This window comes from Caretta caretta, chromosome 10 (genome assembly GCF_965140235.1).
Source record: "Caretta caretta isolate rCarCar2 chromosome 10, rCarCar1.hap1, whole genome shotgun sequence".
Taxonomy (NCBI): Eukaryota; Metazoa; Chordata; order Testudines; family Cheloniidae; genus Caretta; species Caretta caretta.
The window spans coordinates 62,970,036-62,987,246 of record NC_134215.1 but is presented as its reverse complement, the minus strand read 5'-3'; the positions used below and the strand labels follow the sequence as shown (position 1 = coordinate 62,987,246).

General features: G+C 42.9%; 1 protein-coding gene and 1 long non-coding RNA gene across 2 annotated transcripts in view; both read right to left on the bottom strand.

Moving 5' to 3' along the window:
* The window catches only part of LYSMD2 (LysM domain containing 2), a 30,887-nt gene extending 14,019 nt beyond the window's left edge, over positions 1–16,868 (bottom strand). The window contains exons 1-2 of the mRNA XM_048867097.2: positions 16,440–16,868; positions 10,206–10,543 (exon numbers count right to left, since the gene is read on the bottom strand). Of these exons, the coding sequence (XP_048723054.1) occupies positions 10,206–10,543; positions 16,440–16,670 (569 nt within the window). The 5' untranslated portion in view covers positions 16,671–16,868. The remainder of the gene's footprint in view (positions 1–10,205; positions 10,544–16,439) is intronic.
* Positions 4,401–10,179, bottom strand: LOC142073391 (uncharacterized). Its single transcript, XR_012670241.1, has 2 exons — positions 6,305–10,179; positions 4,401–4,849 (listed from the first exon to the last, which is right to left on the bottom strand). It is a non-coding gene; the product is annotated as an uncharacterized LOC142073391 (long non-coding RNA).
* Positions 16,869–17,211: the final 343 nt, after the last annotated feature.

Genomic DNA, 17,211 nt, shown 5'->3' with positions numbered 1-17,211 from the left:
TGAAAAGCAGAGTACAGGACTGATAACATGCTTTGGGGGCAGGAAGTGTTATTTTATGTGTTCATAGAGGTTCTAGTACAATGGGGCCTAACCTGATTGTGATCTTCAGGTGCTACCAACCCATAAATGTTAGAAATCTTGTCAATTTTTTCCTTACCAAAATAGATACAGGTATTCTAGCATTTACAATATTTCCTTATCTGTCTGTTCTTGCTGAAGGGACTATCTTGAATATTTTAAATCAGGGTTTCTCAAACTTCATTGCACCGCGACCCCCTTCAGACAACAAAAATTACAAGACTCCATGAAGGGGGACTGAAGCCTGAGCCACTCCCCCGCACCCTGGGGGGCACCGAAGCTTGAGGACTTCAACCCTTGGCGGTGGGGCTTGGACTTTGGCTACAGAGCTGGGCCCCAGCAAGTTTAATGACAGCCCTGCGGACCCCATTAAAACACTTTGGGGTCCCAATCCAGAGTTTGAGAACCACTGTTTTAAATTATCTAATGGAAAACATTTAGTTGTCTAAGTTTCCTAGGGCCACCACTGTAGATGGGATCAGAGACACTGACTGGAGAGGAACTCATATTTTGAGCTCACTATTGCATGCTCTGAGCTAACTATTTTAAAATACCAGAAATTTATCACAGTGCCCAGTACCTCTAGTTCTAGCTAACAGGCCTACCCCATGCTTTGATGAACTTGGAAGCAGGACTAGGCTGACAGCAGATAGACTGGTCTTAGAATGAAACATTAATTTCTCTCCCCCCATTTGTTCACTGAAAATAAGTCCTGCTTAGGACAACACCAGAAGCATGATGTTAACTGAGTATTGATCACTTTTCCAATGTCTACAATTATGCAAAAATGGTCTGCAACTACAATCATCAGCTCACTTAGCAAGCGCTTCATATTTTTAATTCAACATCAGAGTTACCACAATATTCCATAGGCAAGTCTCCTTGCTTTTTAACCACAATATTTTAATAATGTAGTCTTCACGCTGTATAACTTGCTTTTGAGACTGGCTGGAATGCATTCACAAACACCAGGGAAGGCTATTAGCAGCAAAACCTCATTCTGGGACCAGTATGATTTAATACAATTTCTAAGGTCACTGTATGTTGACACTATGAGATTTTTTCAAGTCAGTGCCTAGAATGTTCTTTACTGCATGTCAAGCAGAAGTTGGTACAGTCATATGTACGGTCTGTCAACTTTCCTTCTAGCAAAGCTTAAGTTCTCCAAGGACAAAGCAGTGCTGGAATTCAGCTATTAAAAATCAGGGAGCCAACTCTTACCAAGCTATACCACCCATCCTAAGAAGTACCACAGGGTCTTTCATGAACTACCAGAGGACTATGAATCAGAAGTCCTGGGGAATCATCAGGGTCCTCAGTGAACTACATAAATCTTATTTCTGCAAAGAGAGGTTTAAACTGTGCCCTGCTCCTTGCTGGAGGGACTAGCCAAACAGAGAGATTCTGAGGCATTTGGCCCAGACAAGAAAGACACAAACAATGCCTTAGGAAGCACAAGGGGAGCCATACTCCTTACATCCCTGTCACCAGATGGTAGCTGCTGCATGCTACTGACAACTTATTGGCACAAAAAAGTACCACAGGTACCCTAGTTTTGCACTCGAGCACAAGAACTGGATTCTGTCTGCTGCCTGCTCAGGTGCCTTGGGCCTGGGTGAAGGTAACCTGCATCATCTCCTGCTCCCAAATGTGCCCACATAAAACAAACCAAAAGTTAGTCCAAGCTGTGATAAGTCTAATATCTTGTGACTAACATCCCAGAAAACAGTACCTCTATTTAACAATAGATACTTTCAGTCCTAATCAGAAGGATATTCATTGCTCTGGGTATATACTGTGTTGACAGGTTCTCAGAACATATTGAAATGGTGGAAGAGCAATATGCTCGATTGGAATTCTACCAAGAATAAAGGAAATGGCCATGAGAGACAACATGCAATGAATGATTAAGTTTATGTGCCATGGATTTAAAAATATTTGTCTTCAATTCAGATCAAATTATCTTTCTACAGAGAACTAGTGTGCAGCAATGTCAGCAGTTACTAGCCTCATGGTTTTTAATGTATAAATTATCTTTTAGCTAAAGAGACGCATAAATACTTCAAAGCCTAGTTTGAAGGGTCAGTTTAGTAATTACCCTTAGGCTAAAGTTGTTACCAGTACTGTATTATGTAACTGTCTTCTTCAGTATAATATTATGAGAAGTATTCCTCTATTATTTAGTATAAAAACAATTGTAGTTCATATTTAAACACTTTCAATTAAATAGTCAAGAAGTGAAATTGAAATTGCCAAGGAGCTAGCTTTATGAAATATGAATAAGAGCATAGTTTTGCTAATGTCCCAGCATTGTATAGGTTGATACCCACTTACAGTCCAACACTCCAGTCCTAATAGAGACAAACTCCCATGTCTATGAAGTCAGTGGTAGTTTTCCCTGCATGCTGCCAGATCAGGCCCTTCCAAACATATTTCCTCAGAGTTCTGCATGATCCCATGTCTTCCGTGATGGACGGACATACGTGATCTTCCTGGCACTCAAAATAAGATGCCAAATCTTCTCTTATTGTAGCCTCAGGCCAACACCACAGCATGCAGATCTGTGCATCATTTTGAGGTCCACATATGACCTATCAAGTATATTTTTCACAAACAATTGTGCAGCCTTGAAAAAATAAATGGCATCAGACTACATGTTACTATTCTGCAGGAGAATGATGACTTATGGAGACAAGATTCAGCTGTAATGAATATCAAGGGGAATCTTTATGAAGGCCATTGTGTATCTCTTTGGTTCTCATCTCAATGATTAAATAAACACATTCTCTCCTTAAATTCTTACCTGGGCTAGGCAATCATTGAAATAACAGTTTCCTACACTACAAGATGTAACTGAAGATGCCACCATGTCACTGAATGGTCTTGAAGGCTATATTACACTAACTGTACTGGGCTGGGAGTAATATTTTCCTTTTTTTGTGGTTGTAGGTTGTGCATTGGAAAGATCTTTGTGGACTTCCTGGATTTTTCCTGTTTTTTATTCGCTTAGCTTGTAAACAACTTTCCTAATGATTTGGTCCTTCCTATTAAAAAACAAGTAAAAAACAAACAAACCTGGTGTTCCCACCTGAAGATGGTAAGTCTGGCTTTTGGCTGGAAGAATCTCTCTGAACAGGGATATAGGGATGACCAGAGTCGTAACTTTCGTGCCCACATAGCTTTACTCCATTCCCTACCACTGACAATGTAACAGGGCCCTCAACACCTCTACCAGATTGTGAAAACTGCAGACTTCTGGGAATTGGAAGCTGCCTGCAACTGCAAGTTCCACATGTGCTTGTGGTCAGCTGTAGCAGATTAGAGGGGGTAAACAGGAGGGAGTAAGCGAAGGATGGAAATAAGACTTATTTTCCGTTAGCAGATTTGCTCATTTTGTTCAAAGGTAGGATACTCAAATAAGAAACACCAGTCCCTTCTAGTCCAACAAACTTTTCTCCACATCCATTATTTAGTATCTGCACTTCTGTTGTGTATATATTAGTGTGTTCAGACCTCCAAAGTAGCTATCAGTATAACAAATAATATACTGGCACCCAATATGGTGCATGGTTCATGACCAAGCTCAAGGACAAGCTTTATTTTCCAAGTTAAGAGCATTAGTAACAGTCATTACAGACTTGAATCCAAGCAGAGCTGTTCATAGTTATGAAAAGCACAGCCCAGGAAACTTAGAATGCTTGTTTTAGTCACCCCAAAGAAGACTCAAAACTTGCTGATGACTAATTGAGGGCTTAACCCTGTATATCAGGGGTTCTCAAACTGGGGGTTCGGACCCCTCAGGGGGTCACGAGGTCATTACTGTGGGGTCACGAGCTGTCAACTTCCACCCCAAGCCCCGCTTGCCTCCAGCATTTATAGGGGTGTTAAATATATTTAAAAGGGTGTTTAATTTATTAGAGGGGTTGCACTCAAAGACTTGCGATGTGAAAGGTCGCCAGTAAAAAAAGTTTGAGACCCACTGCTGTATATCCACCCATAAATGGTGCTCTCCTTGAAGACAATGGGAATTCTGCATGAGGGCTTTCAAGACTGAGCTCCACACTCTCCCTAGTACTACAGTTAGAGAAACTCTGTGCCAGTTATCATTCAAAATCACAGAAATCATCTTAAAAACAATTTTCAGAAGTGCAAGTTATGACTGTACAAGGACAGATTTAAGATATACACCTTCTACCAAAGGGTGAAGGTAATTCAAGCTGCATATATTACACCTTTCCGGGAGACGTGTGCCCCAAATGAACACTTGGGCACATATCACAATAGTAATACATAAGTTTGCCACACATTTTAGTGGCCACACATTTTTTCATTAAAAACAAAATGGAAAGTTTTATTAAAGAGATTTCTAAATACACTAAAATGAAGACAAGTTACTTTCTCACTTCCTCCGTTAGGAAAGGAGAATGGAAAGAAAGCATTACAATGTTTTTATAGTGCTGTGTATCTCAACTTGCACCTGCCACTCTCAGCCCAACACAAACTGCAGGTACAGAAGGACATCTGTACAGATTTCTGTACAAATGCCTCTCACCCACAAATAATGAACACTAGCCATTGCTTACAGCACACATGACAATGAGAATTCATTTGATACTTTAACCCCTCTTTTACCAAGCATCCAACAGTTGTAAAAGGAACACTAATCAAAGCCCTTGATTTAATAGCTCTTGGAACACACAACATATCCTCAAAGGCTTCTTGATTTCATTGCTGTCTCTACATTTCTCTTTTGGCTGATGGTACTGGAGCACTGTAAAGAAAACAAGAACCAATTAACAACTTCATATCATGGATGTCATAAATGCTCCCATCTTCCCTCCCAGTGAATGAGCTGAGTACTAGGCAATTTAACAGAACTTCAAGTTATAGGTTCTGTTCCCAATGTTGCATGTTTGCAGTTAGCTAGCAGCCAGGGTTTTGCTTATGTATGCAAACAACAATTTTTAGAGTTCCTCTTTTCAAATGCAGTAACATTCTAAACTTGGATGTGAGGGAATCATTAAATATCCATTCCTCCTCCCCAAACTAGTGGTCATAAGGCACAAACTAAAACTCACCCCCACACCCTAATCTACTACATTCACCCAAGAGAATTCTCTTAGTGATAATGTAAAGAGCTTACAAATCGTCTATTGGTATCTGAATGTTTAAAAGAATGATCATAAAACTTATGTCTGGACGTAATGCCTTTATCTATCTTAGTTGCGTACACAAGCAGAGTAGATGTTTTTACAAAACACACACTGGGACAAGATAGAACCTTTAATGAATAATTTCTGGAAAATTCAAACCTACGAAGTGTTTGTTTTTCTGCCAGCCAGGGGTAAAACTGGATAACAATTACTATACATCCTTCATATCCCTGACAACTGCAATACATGGGTGCGCTGCAGACACCACAGTAGATAGTTTGGGAAAATGCACTTAAAATATACAAAGACAAGGCAAAAGCAGATGTGCAAAAATAAAAGGATGACCTGGCTTTGTTTTTATTTTGCTTTCTTCTATGCCCCTGTACCGCCACCACCACACAAATCCTCCTTTATACGTAATCTTACATTTCTTTGCTTGGTGGCCAGAGATTGAGTAATAATTATACTTTTATAAAGACCCTTGAAAGATCACAAAGTTCTTCATAAATACTATATATATTATATACACACACACACTCTACTACTACTACTACTGAAATGCAGTCACCTCTGGGGAGGATGGCAGCAGCCAAATAGTGCACCGCACAACAATGGCTGTGGTTAAAGATCACATGGAATTAACATCCATGCAAGGCATAAAGTGCCTTTAAGCTTTAGGTCTAATTCAAGAGACCACCTTCACAACCTACATGTTACTCAGTTTTCTGGTTAGGAAGGATGAAGGGCTGTATTTATAGCAGAGACTGATTTAAGTATTCCAAAGCTGAGACTTTGGCCACTAAGCAATCCAACAAAAGAAGGTTGAGGTCATTTCAAGGGGGATGGTTAAATGATAGAATTTTTGGAAGGTGATGGTTAATTGAATTCAAGTATTCACCTTGTATTGCATTTACATTAGGCCTGATCCTGCAGTAGCTCTGCATGCAGAACTCCTGTTAAGCATAAGGAATGAGGCCTAGCATGTGTAACTGAGTTTCACTATTAAGAGTGCATGTGATAGAATTTAAATTTTAAAAAACCTTAAGGGAAAAAGTTCTGAATGAGCAACTTACCACATGCAGTATCCCATTAGCCTGCATATCACACTAGCAGAAGCATGCTGACAGGAGAAAGGTGATAGTTTTTGGAATTCTGGAGCCAATCCTCTGCTGCTGTTGCTGTCTTCTTTACTCAGACCTCAGATCCATTCTTCTACTCCCTGGTTCAAGATGTAGCAACATAACAAATGTTGCTTTTCTTCCATCTCTGCAAACTGCCATTTGAGTACATTCCAATGCTGACGTACATCCCATAATCTCACATTATCTGAAAAGCTCTCTACTATGTGCCAAGGCCATTTGAAATAGAATGTACAAGGTCAGTGTAGCTGAAACATAGCATTTTTACTTATTGCACTTTTACCTTCATATAAAAAGGTCTTCATTATAGCCATACCATATTAACACATAATGACAACAGAACAACATTGACTAAGTGGCCAAATTGTGCTCAAGGTCCCATAACCCATTGGGTATGGTAACATTACAATGCATCTATGTTGTGTACATAGCGCCTTTCACACAAACTGAATCCTAAAAGGCTTTATAGAGTTAAATCCATGCTTTTTTCCCCACCCTAAATCTGAGAGGACAGTGATGTACTATGCACAGGAGAAAAGAGGTTTTCAGATAAAACTCGAAAGACCTGAAGAGCTGAAGGGGAAAAAATATTAGACTTGGCCAGGTGTCAGAAGCTGCAGAAAAGCAGGTTTCCTAAACAATGGTAAGACAGAGGAGGCACATGCTAGAAAAAAGTGAGGGAGAAGAGAAAGTTTATGCAGGATGTGAAAACAAGGACAGCAATTTTGAATGGATCTTGAAACACTGGGAACCCAGAGTTCTTTGCGGTATGTAGGAAGGCAAGCAACACCATTCTGCACATGCTAGAGTCTGGAGAGCAATGACTTGGGAAGCTATGAAGAGGGTTCAATAGTTAACAACAGTAAAAGCAAGAAGAGATGCAGACTTCGGAAGAGCGTTTATATGTAGATACACAAAACTCTCTAGGTTATATACAGACTGATGGAAGGCTCAATTCTGTATTCACACTGCTGTAATCCAGGCTAACCAATAAAAACCAAAGGGAGTTACTCGGATATATATCAATGTAATAGATCAGATTCTGGGCCACAGTCTGTAAAGTACTTTGGGGTCCCTTTGCATAAAGTGCCATATATGCTTAAGGCAACACTTGAACATTTAATTTTATTTTTACAGTACTGATGAAGGTCTTCTATACAGGTGAAATCCCACCTATATCATAAGTAAAAGTTACTCACATTGCAACACTGTACAGCACGCTTATTTGAAGAACTGTAATGCCTCAACTGCTTCTAAATCCATGAGATATCTGATTAAATATTGAAACTCATTTGTTTGAAAGGCTGTAAGGCTTACAAATGAGACCAGAAAAATATAACGTGTGTGCCCCCTCCCACCACGTTGGGCACATTGTCAGGGCTGTAGCACCTGACTCCCATTAAAGTATATGGAAGTTGTGGGGAGAATAAAACAACACATAGCTCAGTAACATTACCCATTAAATGTACATATTTATTCTTAATCTGCCTCCTAAATTAGCTTTTTCCTGTGACTATAACTGACAATCCAGTTCTCTAAATGGAAGTTCAAGCTGGAATCTGATAATCAAGCTGTGCTTCATGCAGTATCATGACCCCCCCCAAAAAAGTGTACTCTTGTAATTTTGTTAATGATGTATACACAAAAGTGAATGTAGTTTGATGTTTTTTGACTCTTTGGCTCAGGAGCAAATACAGCAATAAAATTTTGTTTTTCAAGCTATGACCCAGAAAACACATAAGGAAGCAGTAACAATGTTCCTATTTTTAAGCCAGTCACTTTGAATACAACCACTTTTTCTGTGTGTCGTTTGCTGAGGTCCTGGAATGAATTCCCTCCTATACATTAACATTTTGTGTGCAAGGGATATTAAAATAAGCAAAATCCTTGCTGGGCACCTGTGGTCTCTGTCAGCCCAGCTTAATTGCTAAATCAACAACACCTACTCATATGTTAATGTCACCTTTTTAGCAGGCTTATCATGAGATTCATCAGCAGAAGCCATTAAGATAGCAATGTCCTGCACAGTCTCCTCAACCATGCTAAGGATGATGCAAGTTAAATGATGGTGACAGGTGAATACCATTAACCATTCCTCTGCATGACCCAAATCTGGCTTGGGGAAATACAGCCAAACAGTGCAGCCTATGTCAGTCAAGTATGCAGAAGCACACCAAGAGATGGACAAGAGACTTAAAGGAGAGAGCAGTTCAGAAAGCCTACCCTTTGACACACAAGTGTGCTAACCAAACAGGACTCTTAACTCAGAGCATCCACAGCCTTCTATGTGAGACAATAGCCCTAAATACGCATCCTCAGGGCAAGTAAGTTGTGTATGGAGTGCAGTGAAAAATGAACTAGACTCACTGGGTTGTACATGACAAGGGGTTTTTCCAGCAGCTCAACACTAGAACTGTATTGCCAATCCCCTTCTACAAATATTCTTACTGCTAGCCCAGCTACTAACTTTTCTAGTTCCTATTACATACAGCTCAGGAACAATGTTTGTATATTTACAGCATTAGAAATACATTTAATTGCACAAGATACTAAATTATAGAATTTTAACTTGGTTCATCTGAGACAACAGGTTTGGTCTTGTGAGCTGCTGAGCACCAAGGCTTTAAGTACCACCCTGCAGCATTTGTAGTTTTTGAGGGGCCTGGACTCTGACGTGGGCCCTTGCAGGAGGAAACACTGATCTTGCAGCCTAATTGACTGCAAGAGCTCCTGCTGTCCAAGTCTGCCACTGGGGAGAGAAGGGAGATGCCTCTCACCTCTTAAAAAGGAGATGCTCCACCTCCAGTTTCCTAAGAGCTGGAGAAGTAGATAGTTGCTCCGTCTCAGCAGCCGGCATATCCTCCTCTTCGCACTGTGGTTTTTTACATGTACAATTTAAGGAGCAGCTCACCTGGGCAGGCAGTTGCCTGTATCTCCCTACTGAAGCCAACAGAGGGCTGGAAGGAGCAACTTCTGCAAGGCTTGGTATCTGGCTTCACTCCAAGGAGCTACTAATGAATGAGGTTCCAAGGGATGAACATGAAAAGTCTGGCTGATTAGCTGTGTGTGGGGGGGTGGGGGCACTAAGAGGAGAAAGGTATGTGAGAGGAGTAGGAATGATGAACCCACAGGGAGCATGTATGTCATGTGTTTGAGAAGGAAAGGCCAACCCCGCTATGGTAGGGGATTGTGTATGGAGATATGGGATGAAGCCACTAGAGCCTCCTCTTAGCTAAGAATATATCTTTTTCCCTAGTGAAGGCAAGATGTAAGGGAAGGTGAATGTATGAGGGTGGTAAAGGAGGAAGAGACAGCTACTAGGGGGAATGAGCATTCTTTGGGTGAGAAAGGAAAGTGGTATGAGATTAGGCACATCTACAAATGTGTATTGGGGGCCATTTCAGATTTTTGCTTGGGGGGGCCCCAGTAATGTCTCATTACACACCTTCGGCTTCACAGGGTCATTGGGTGCTTGGTACTTTGCTGAATCAAAGCCTATATAGATAACCATCTACCAAATCAGAAATCTGTGTTATACCAACACCTTTTACACAATGTTATTCCTTCTCTGATTTATAGCCAGGGCTTAGATACAGCTGTTATTCTAGATAGCTTCTTATACTATTCTAATCACCATAGTATCCAAGAACCTTCCTATAGTCCATTACACGACATGATAAATGTCATTTGAGATGGGGGCTGCAAATAAGCCTAAATTAGAAAGATTATAGACATAAATGTCACTAGCGTTTGCCCAAATGCCACAACAACTCCAATATAAAAAGGAGTAAATGTTAGTCTGAAATTAGATGCTTCATTTTAAATTGGAGTTTACCTGATATCTTCATCTTTTAGTTTCCTGACTGCCTGTTTTGACAACTTAATCTGCAAGTCCAGTCTATGTAGAAAATCTTTGGCAGATAGTTCTTCGGGTGCAGCAGGTTGATTGTCAGGTTCTTGAGGACTGGGAGAAGAAGAACTACTCTCTTCCTGAACTGTCATTGGTCCTTCACCACAAAGAGAAATGTCAATAATTTCATTCTCAGGCGATTCCAGCGAATTAAGTCCATTGAACAGTAACGGCTTCTCTGATATAACTGGAATATTCAGCGTTTCTCTCAGGAATATACAGTCATTAGTAAATAGTTTATTTGCCCTTTTTATTTGTTCCATCTGGAAGAGAGAAAGAAAAACAATTAAATTGAAGCAGTACTGATTTCTGTAAAGTACAGAATGCCACCATCCTCAAAACACACAACAGGCGAGCAGTTTTATAAGCGAAGAGTTTCCCTGAAACAATTACTTTGTCTTAAATTAGAATATAAAAGGAGCTATTGCATTTAGAACATCTCTGTTCTGTCTTGCCATTAACTCAGCCATTTTGCTTTGCTTTCTTTGTCCGTGCACTAGGCTTTATGCTATTGGAAGTCTCCCTAAGGGTATATTTTTTTGTTCCAAATAAAGAAACTTTCCCTAAATTTGAGTACTCCATTCTCTTCACAACCCAAATTTAGGTCACCTTTGCTCAGCAAAGAATACACAATAACGCTGCAAAAATCCTGCATTATTTTGCATCCATGTTGGGGCCAGTCTGAGAGAGCAACTCCCAGAGAACCGCCTGAACAGATTACTTAGACCAGTGGTTCCCAAACTGGGGTTTGTGAACCCCTGGGGGTTCGCAGAAGGTTACAGGGGGTTCACCAGAAAAATTTCTCTAATGGCGGCCAGAGGACCCCGGGCATTGGAGGCAGCAGGTGGGACCTGGTTGAAGGGCAGACAGCCCGAGCCCCAGGGAGAGCAGGGCCAGGCAGTTGGGGCTGGCAGCCCGAGCCCTCCCCCCGTCAGCGGGGGAGCCGGCAGCCCGAACCCCAGCGCTCCACATGGGGCTGGCAGCCCGAGCCCCAGGGAGAGCGGGGCCAGGCAGTTGGAGCTGGCAGCCTGAGCCCTGGCAGTCAGCGGAACCTGCAGCCCAAGCTCAGTGGAGCTCAGTTGACCGGAGCGGTCAACGGGGTCCAGCAGCAGGAGCCTCATGGAGTGCGGAGGAAATTTAAACTTAAATCCCTGGAAATATATATTTTTAGGAGGGGGTTCACGAGATTTCACAATTTAGTGAAAGGGGTTCGCAGGCTGTTAAAGTTTGGGAACCACTGACTTTAGGTCTAAAGTATAAGTAATCCCAGCATGTGAAGGTGTTTAGGGCTTCAGGGGTACACTAAGATGTTTAGACCATACAGCTGACTGCCTATCTTGGAAGGCCCACAAATAGTGAACTTCAAGGGTGTTGGAGAAATCAAATGAATACATTTAATCTGTGATGCCACTCCCTGCTTTGGTGTGTTTGGTTTTACATAAACGCAGAGATCTCTAATTGGGTCCTGAATATGGCCCCATATTTTGAGAGCCTGATAGTGTAGGTGTCACTTGCTGGCCAAAACCAGACATTGGAATTCTACAGCATGACCAGTGGCAACCCTCCTTATTTTACACAATCAATTTTTACAAATATCAAAATGCAGCTTGGAGGTCCCACCACTGTATGCTCCATCTTGATCTAAGTAACCTGCCCATCAAGATGGAACATCGCATGATAGAAACTGACATCTCTGTGGGGCCCATCTTTCTATCATTATGGGTATAGGCCCCACGGATTCTGTAGCTGCAGAATTTTCCATGACAGTCACCCATGGCTGCATAATCTCAGCTTTCAGTTTTGTTTTTAATTGTTTCTAGCCCTAGAACCTTAAAAACAGGAACTAAATGCAAACTGATGCAGTGATGACTGCAGAGGGCCTGAAACAATAGCTCTGAGAAGTGTGAGCTGCCTCATTCATCTCTCTATCAGGGCCTTGTGGTCCCAGGATTCCATGGCTGTGGAATTTGCCATTTTCTAAGATGTTAAGGAATTCTGCATTTTTGCACTAGAATCTGACCTTCTGCTACATCCAAGCATGTGAAATTTCATTTTAATCTCCCCACCTTGTTGGGACCTGCTTGCAACTGCCTCTTGCTATCCAACTTTCCCCACAAGGGAGAGTCAGCTGGATCATAGTGCAGTCCCTACACTACTCCATTTCGCTAGGTAGCATAGGTTGCAAAGCCAAACCTGGAGCCCAGCCAAGGCCCCAGAAACCAGAAGCCACTAAAGCAAACAGAATCATTTACTTGCTCGATACCAAAATTATGATTATATTGGTAATTGGAAGGCATGACTTTCTTTAAAGGAGAAATCAATCTACAGAACTGTAGCACAAAGGCTGAAACCCAGTAGGTCTACCATGACTTGCATTTGTAAAGGGACTAGCAAAATGATAGCTGATAAATAATGCACCCGAAAGCTATTGTTTATTACGCTTCACTGTAACTCCGCCAGTGATGGTTTGTTCTTCCTCCTTGGAATACTGCTTTAGGATATCTTCTTGTGGCCTTTCAGAGAGCCCATGTATTTTAGTGGTAGGAGTAAGGGACCCCTATGTTTTAATCTCCACTCTAAAATTCTGTGAGTAGTCTTGGGTACGTCGCTTGAGAACTGCTGACTAAGTTCTGCCCTCAGTTACACTCACAGAACTCCAGTGCCTCCAATAAGGATTCATGGGTGTAAGTGTGAGTGGAATTTGACACTGATACCTTTCCTATGCTGGGAAATTTCATAAGCATTTCTCTGCACTGGCATAGGTCCACCAGTATAAAAGCTGTAATGCAAATGGGGTACAGGTATTTTAACCTTAATGTTGTTCAACCCTGGAACTGGACAACATGGTGGTTAAAAATCCTATGTTTTTTAACACAGCCATAGATGAAATTGTACCGAGGCAGAAAAGGCTTATGAACTTTCCTATTATACGTGCACCCTATTTTTGGAGAAAATAAACAGTAAAATAAAAATACAAATAGTAGTCACTTATTTAGGGATGTTGCAAGGGATTCATGTTTACATTGTACAAAGCACATATATTCTTGGCTTTGTAGGAGCTATATAAAACAATATTCTAGCCATCATCCTTTTAATTCCCACAATTACTTACCCACACTCACTAATCGAAATATTCTAAGAGAATAAAAGATTTTATTTGGTGTTTAACAGAATCAGCTTGATAGATCTTTACAAATATATTGTTTATAAACATCAAAAATCTTCCCCGATTAGCAAAGAGATTACACTAAAGACCACAAACTAACATCTTCCCCACATGCGATCTCTCATCAGTTGTAGGTTTCATCTCTACATTACATTAACCTTGTTCAGAACAGGCATAGATGACAGTTACTAAGACACTAGTGACTGTCAGCACTAGTGCTCCCATCATTGCTACAGCCAATGGGAGCAATAAGGAAGGGAGACATAACAGGAAACTTTTGTTTAAAGTATGGTATATAAATAAGGCCTTGGATATCCTTTTTCCTACATGGCACATGGATAGAATGACAAGAGCAACTTGAAAGATACCTACGGTAGATAAACATGATGCCCCATGTTGTAGCCAGCACCCTTCTGATAAAGGGCAAATATGTGGACCTTTTGTTTCCTTTAAAGACAATCAATACCTCTTCTTAAGCAGCTGGGAGGAAGTCATTGTTAGAAGTGCAAGTTCTTCATCCTCCTCACCCTCTCAAGAGATGACGATGTTGCCTTCACACCACTCTGAGCCCCTACTGAAGTAAGACCTGATCCAACCCCCATCAGTCACCAGAAAGACTCTCATAAATGTCAGTGGCTTGGTTTAGCCCTATGAGGCAGAGCCGAGTGCGACTAGGATTGCTGCTAAAGTACTTTTCATTTTATAAGGTATATACAAAGAGATTCTTTAATAGAAGTTGGTCCTAAGTTTCTATTTTAAAAAATCTTCTGTTTATATTACAGGGGCGTTAAAACTCTAAAGCCTTTACTCAAGACTTGGTAAATTAAGGAGACTGCTAGGAATGTCTGGTATTAGATAGCAAATGGGAGTGAAAAATCAGTACTTACTTCTTATACTGTCACAATGGCAATTTAAATAGGGAGAACTAAAAAAGGCACATCTTGACATCTGAAATTGAGGGCTAGATTACTATTTTGTTTCAGATATATTCTTTGACAGGTCTGGCTTGAAATGTATTTTAAGTAATTTAAATCAAGGTTAAAAATTGAGCTTAATTTTTAATGTTAGTATTCCATGCTACAATTCCACTCTGAAATACTGAAGTTCCTATTTAGAAATACAATTTTATTAAAATAAATATTTTGTATAAATGTAACTACAATGCACTAGCTCCACTTCTGAATAAAGACCAAATTTAAACATTTCCAACACCATTTAAGTGTCACTAAATGCGAGAGGTTTGGTTTTTATTAACATGTGCGAGAAGAAACTAAGTTACAATGGTGAATGTATAAATAAACTAATGGCAAACCAGTTCCGCTTATTCAAACGTTCTTATTGAGTCAGTCTGCTTTCATTTACACCAAAAACAAACCAGAGTAACTCCACTGACTTCCACAGCATTACTCATATCAGTAAGGAGTAAACAGGATTTGACTCAAAGTAGAGTTACTCTTCTTTCCGAGAGGAAATAAGAACTTTGACCTTATTCACAATGGGAGTCAAATATTGCTAATTACAACTGTATATAAAAAGCTGTTGCTAGAAGATTTTTAGTATGTTTTCCCTTAGGCCAGCTGAAATTTGGTTTGAAAACTATTATGACATGATACTATAGAGAGCAGGTGGTGGTTTGCATGGGTAATATATAGCACAGCTATGGATCATGGCTCTCACAAGAAAAAAATATTCTTATCTATGCTGATCTGGAAAAGCTTATTAGAAACAGCCATGTTTAAACAGGTTCCTGGAGCCTGCACAGTGGACTGGGCCTCACTGTCATGTTGCAGATATTAATTTGAGATTACTATTATTTTTTAAAGAGATAGTTGTGGATATATTACTGAAGCAATACATTTACTAGAGACTCGCATCTGAATGAGGATTCCCCATCTATGGTCTTCTCTTAGTCACAGCTGGCCAAGCATTTCTTCATCTATTCCTGCAACTTCTGCTTTAACACATGGCCAGGGAGAGACTGAGCCCTCCTCCATCACAAACCACTGGCTCATGGAGAGCCAGGCATTAACTCCCCCACCACCTTACCCCAAAACTTGCATGCGATGAGGAGGGATTTTTCCTCTCTATGCCCCCTTCTTCTCCTCCCTACCAGTGAGTGAAGATTCTCATTTCACCCCATCCCTCTCACAACCTCAGATGGCTCACATTTAACCAAGGATTCCTGTCAATCTCCATCCCATTTCTTTTGGTTGACAGCTACGGTCACCAACCCTCCAGGATTGCCCTGGAGTCTCCAGAAATTAAAGATTATATCATGTGATGAAAACTCCCAGAATACATCCAACCAAAATTGGCGACCCTACTCACAGCTGGCTGTGGATTTCCCACACTGTGTAGCTCCTGTGCCATATATCTGGCTGGGTATCTCTCCTTCACCCCATGCCCAGCCCCCAAGTGGCTCAGACCTCGCCTGGGGTCCCTCCTCCTGCAGCTGCGCTGTCTCACCCAGGACTGGGAATTCCTCCCCCACTCCCATCTGCCTGGCCCACAAATTGTATTTCTGGTACCTCCGGATCGCAGCGGAGTTCAGGGCCCAGAGCGCGCGGACCGCACACACATGGTGCGGTTGGGTCCCGGCCCAGCCCAGCGTTTACGCTCTGAGGCGGGGAGGAAGAGGAAGGTTGTTACCCGCGGAGATCAGTGACTCGCCCAGTGTCCCAGGGGTCTGAGGCAAAGCCAGGACCTAGCACCCTCTCTGCACAGCACCTCCGCCACAAACCCATCCTTCCCTCCACCCGGCCAGGGATAGCTCAGTGGTTGGAGCACTGGCCTGCTAAACCCAGGGTTGTGAGTTCAATCCTTGAGGGGGCCATTTAGGGATAGGGGCAAAAATTGGGAATTGGCCCTGCTTTGAGCAGGGGGTGGGACTAGATGACCTCCCGAGGTCCCTTCCAACCCTGGATATTCTGTGACCTCCCCTCTCAGGGCTCGGGGGCCCGGCCCGCCTTTGGGGCCCCTGGGGCCGCCCTTACCGTAACTCCATACTTGAGCGCGATGCCCTGCAGCGTGTCGCCGGCGCTGAGGCGATGCTCCAGGTAGCGCTCCGCCAGGGGGGCCGCTACGCTGGCCGTGCTGCCGTACGAGCGGATCTTGGTGCGGGCCAGGCTCTGCGACAGCTCGGCCTCCGACTCGGACTCGGAGCCAGAGCGGGCGGCCGGGGGCTCCTCCCGCAGGGAGAGCGGCACCGGCGGGAACTCTGCCATGCCCCGCGCCGTCGCCTGGTGCTCCCCTCAGTGCTCCGCCTCCGCAGCAGCCAGCCGAGCAATGGGCATGGCAGGCGGCAGAGGGACTCGAGTCACCGCCGCGACGGGCGGCTGACACCGGCCAAGCGCCGATGACACCACAGCTGTCAGGGCAACCGGGGGGGCGCGCGACCTCAAATAGAATTGCGTCTCCTGTCTGCGCACGCGCAAGCCCCTGCTGCCGTCCTGAGGTGCATGCGCGCAGCCTGTGCGCATGCCTAGTAGAGAAGTGAAGCCCAGCTGAAGCTTCTGCCTTTCGCCTGGAGTTTCGCCGCTGCTCGGCGCCCTGTCCTGTCCCGCCGCGAGAGCGCTACGGGAGCAGCGCCGGGAGCGGGAGGAGCCGCTGAGCGAGGGGCAGGCGCGGAACGGAGGGGTAGCGAGTGGAGCGGATGGGGGAGAGCTGTGTGGTGCTGGGGTGTGGAGGAGCCGATCGTCTGGGGTGCAGGGAGCAAAACTGAAGGAGTAGTTCCCAGGGAAGGGCGCGTGGAGGAGCAAGTCGGCG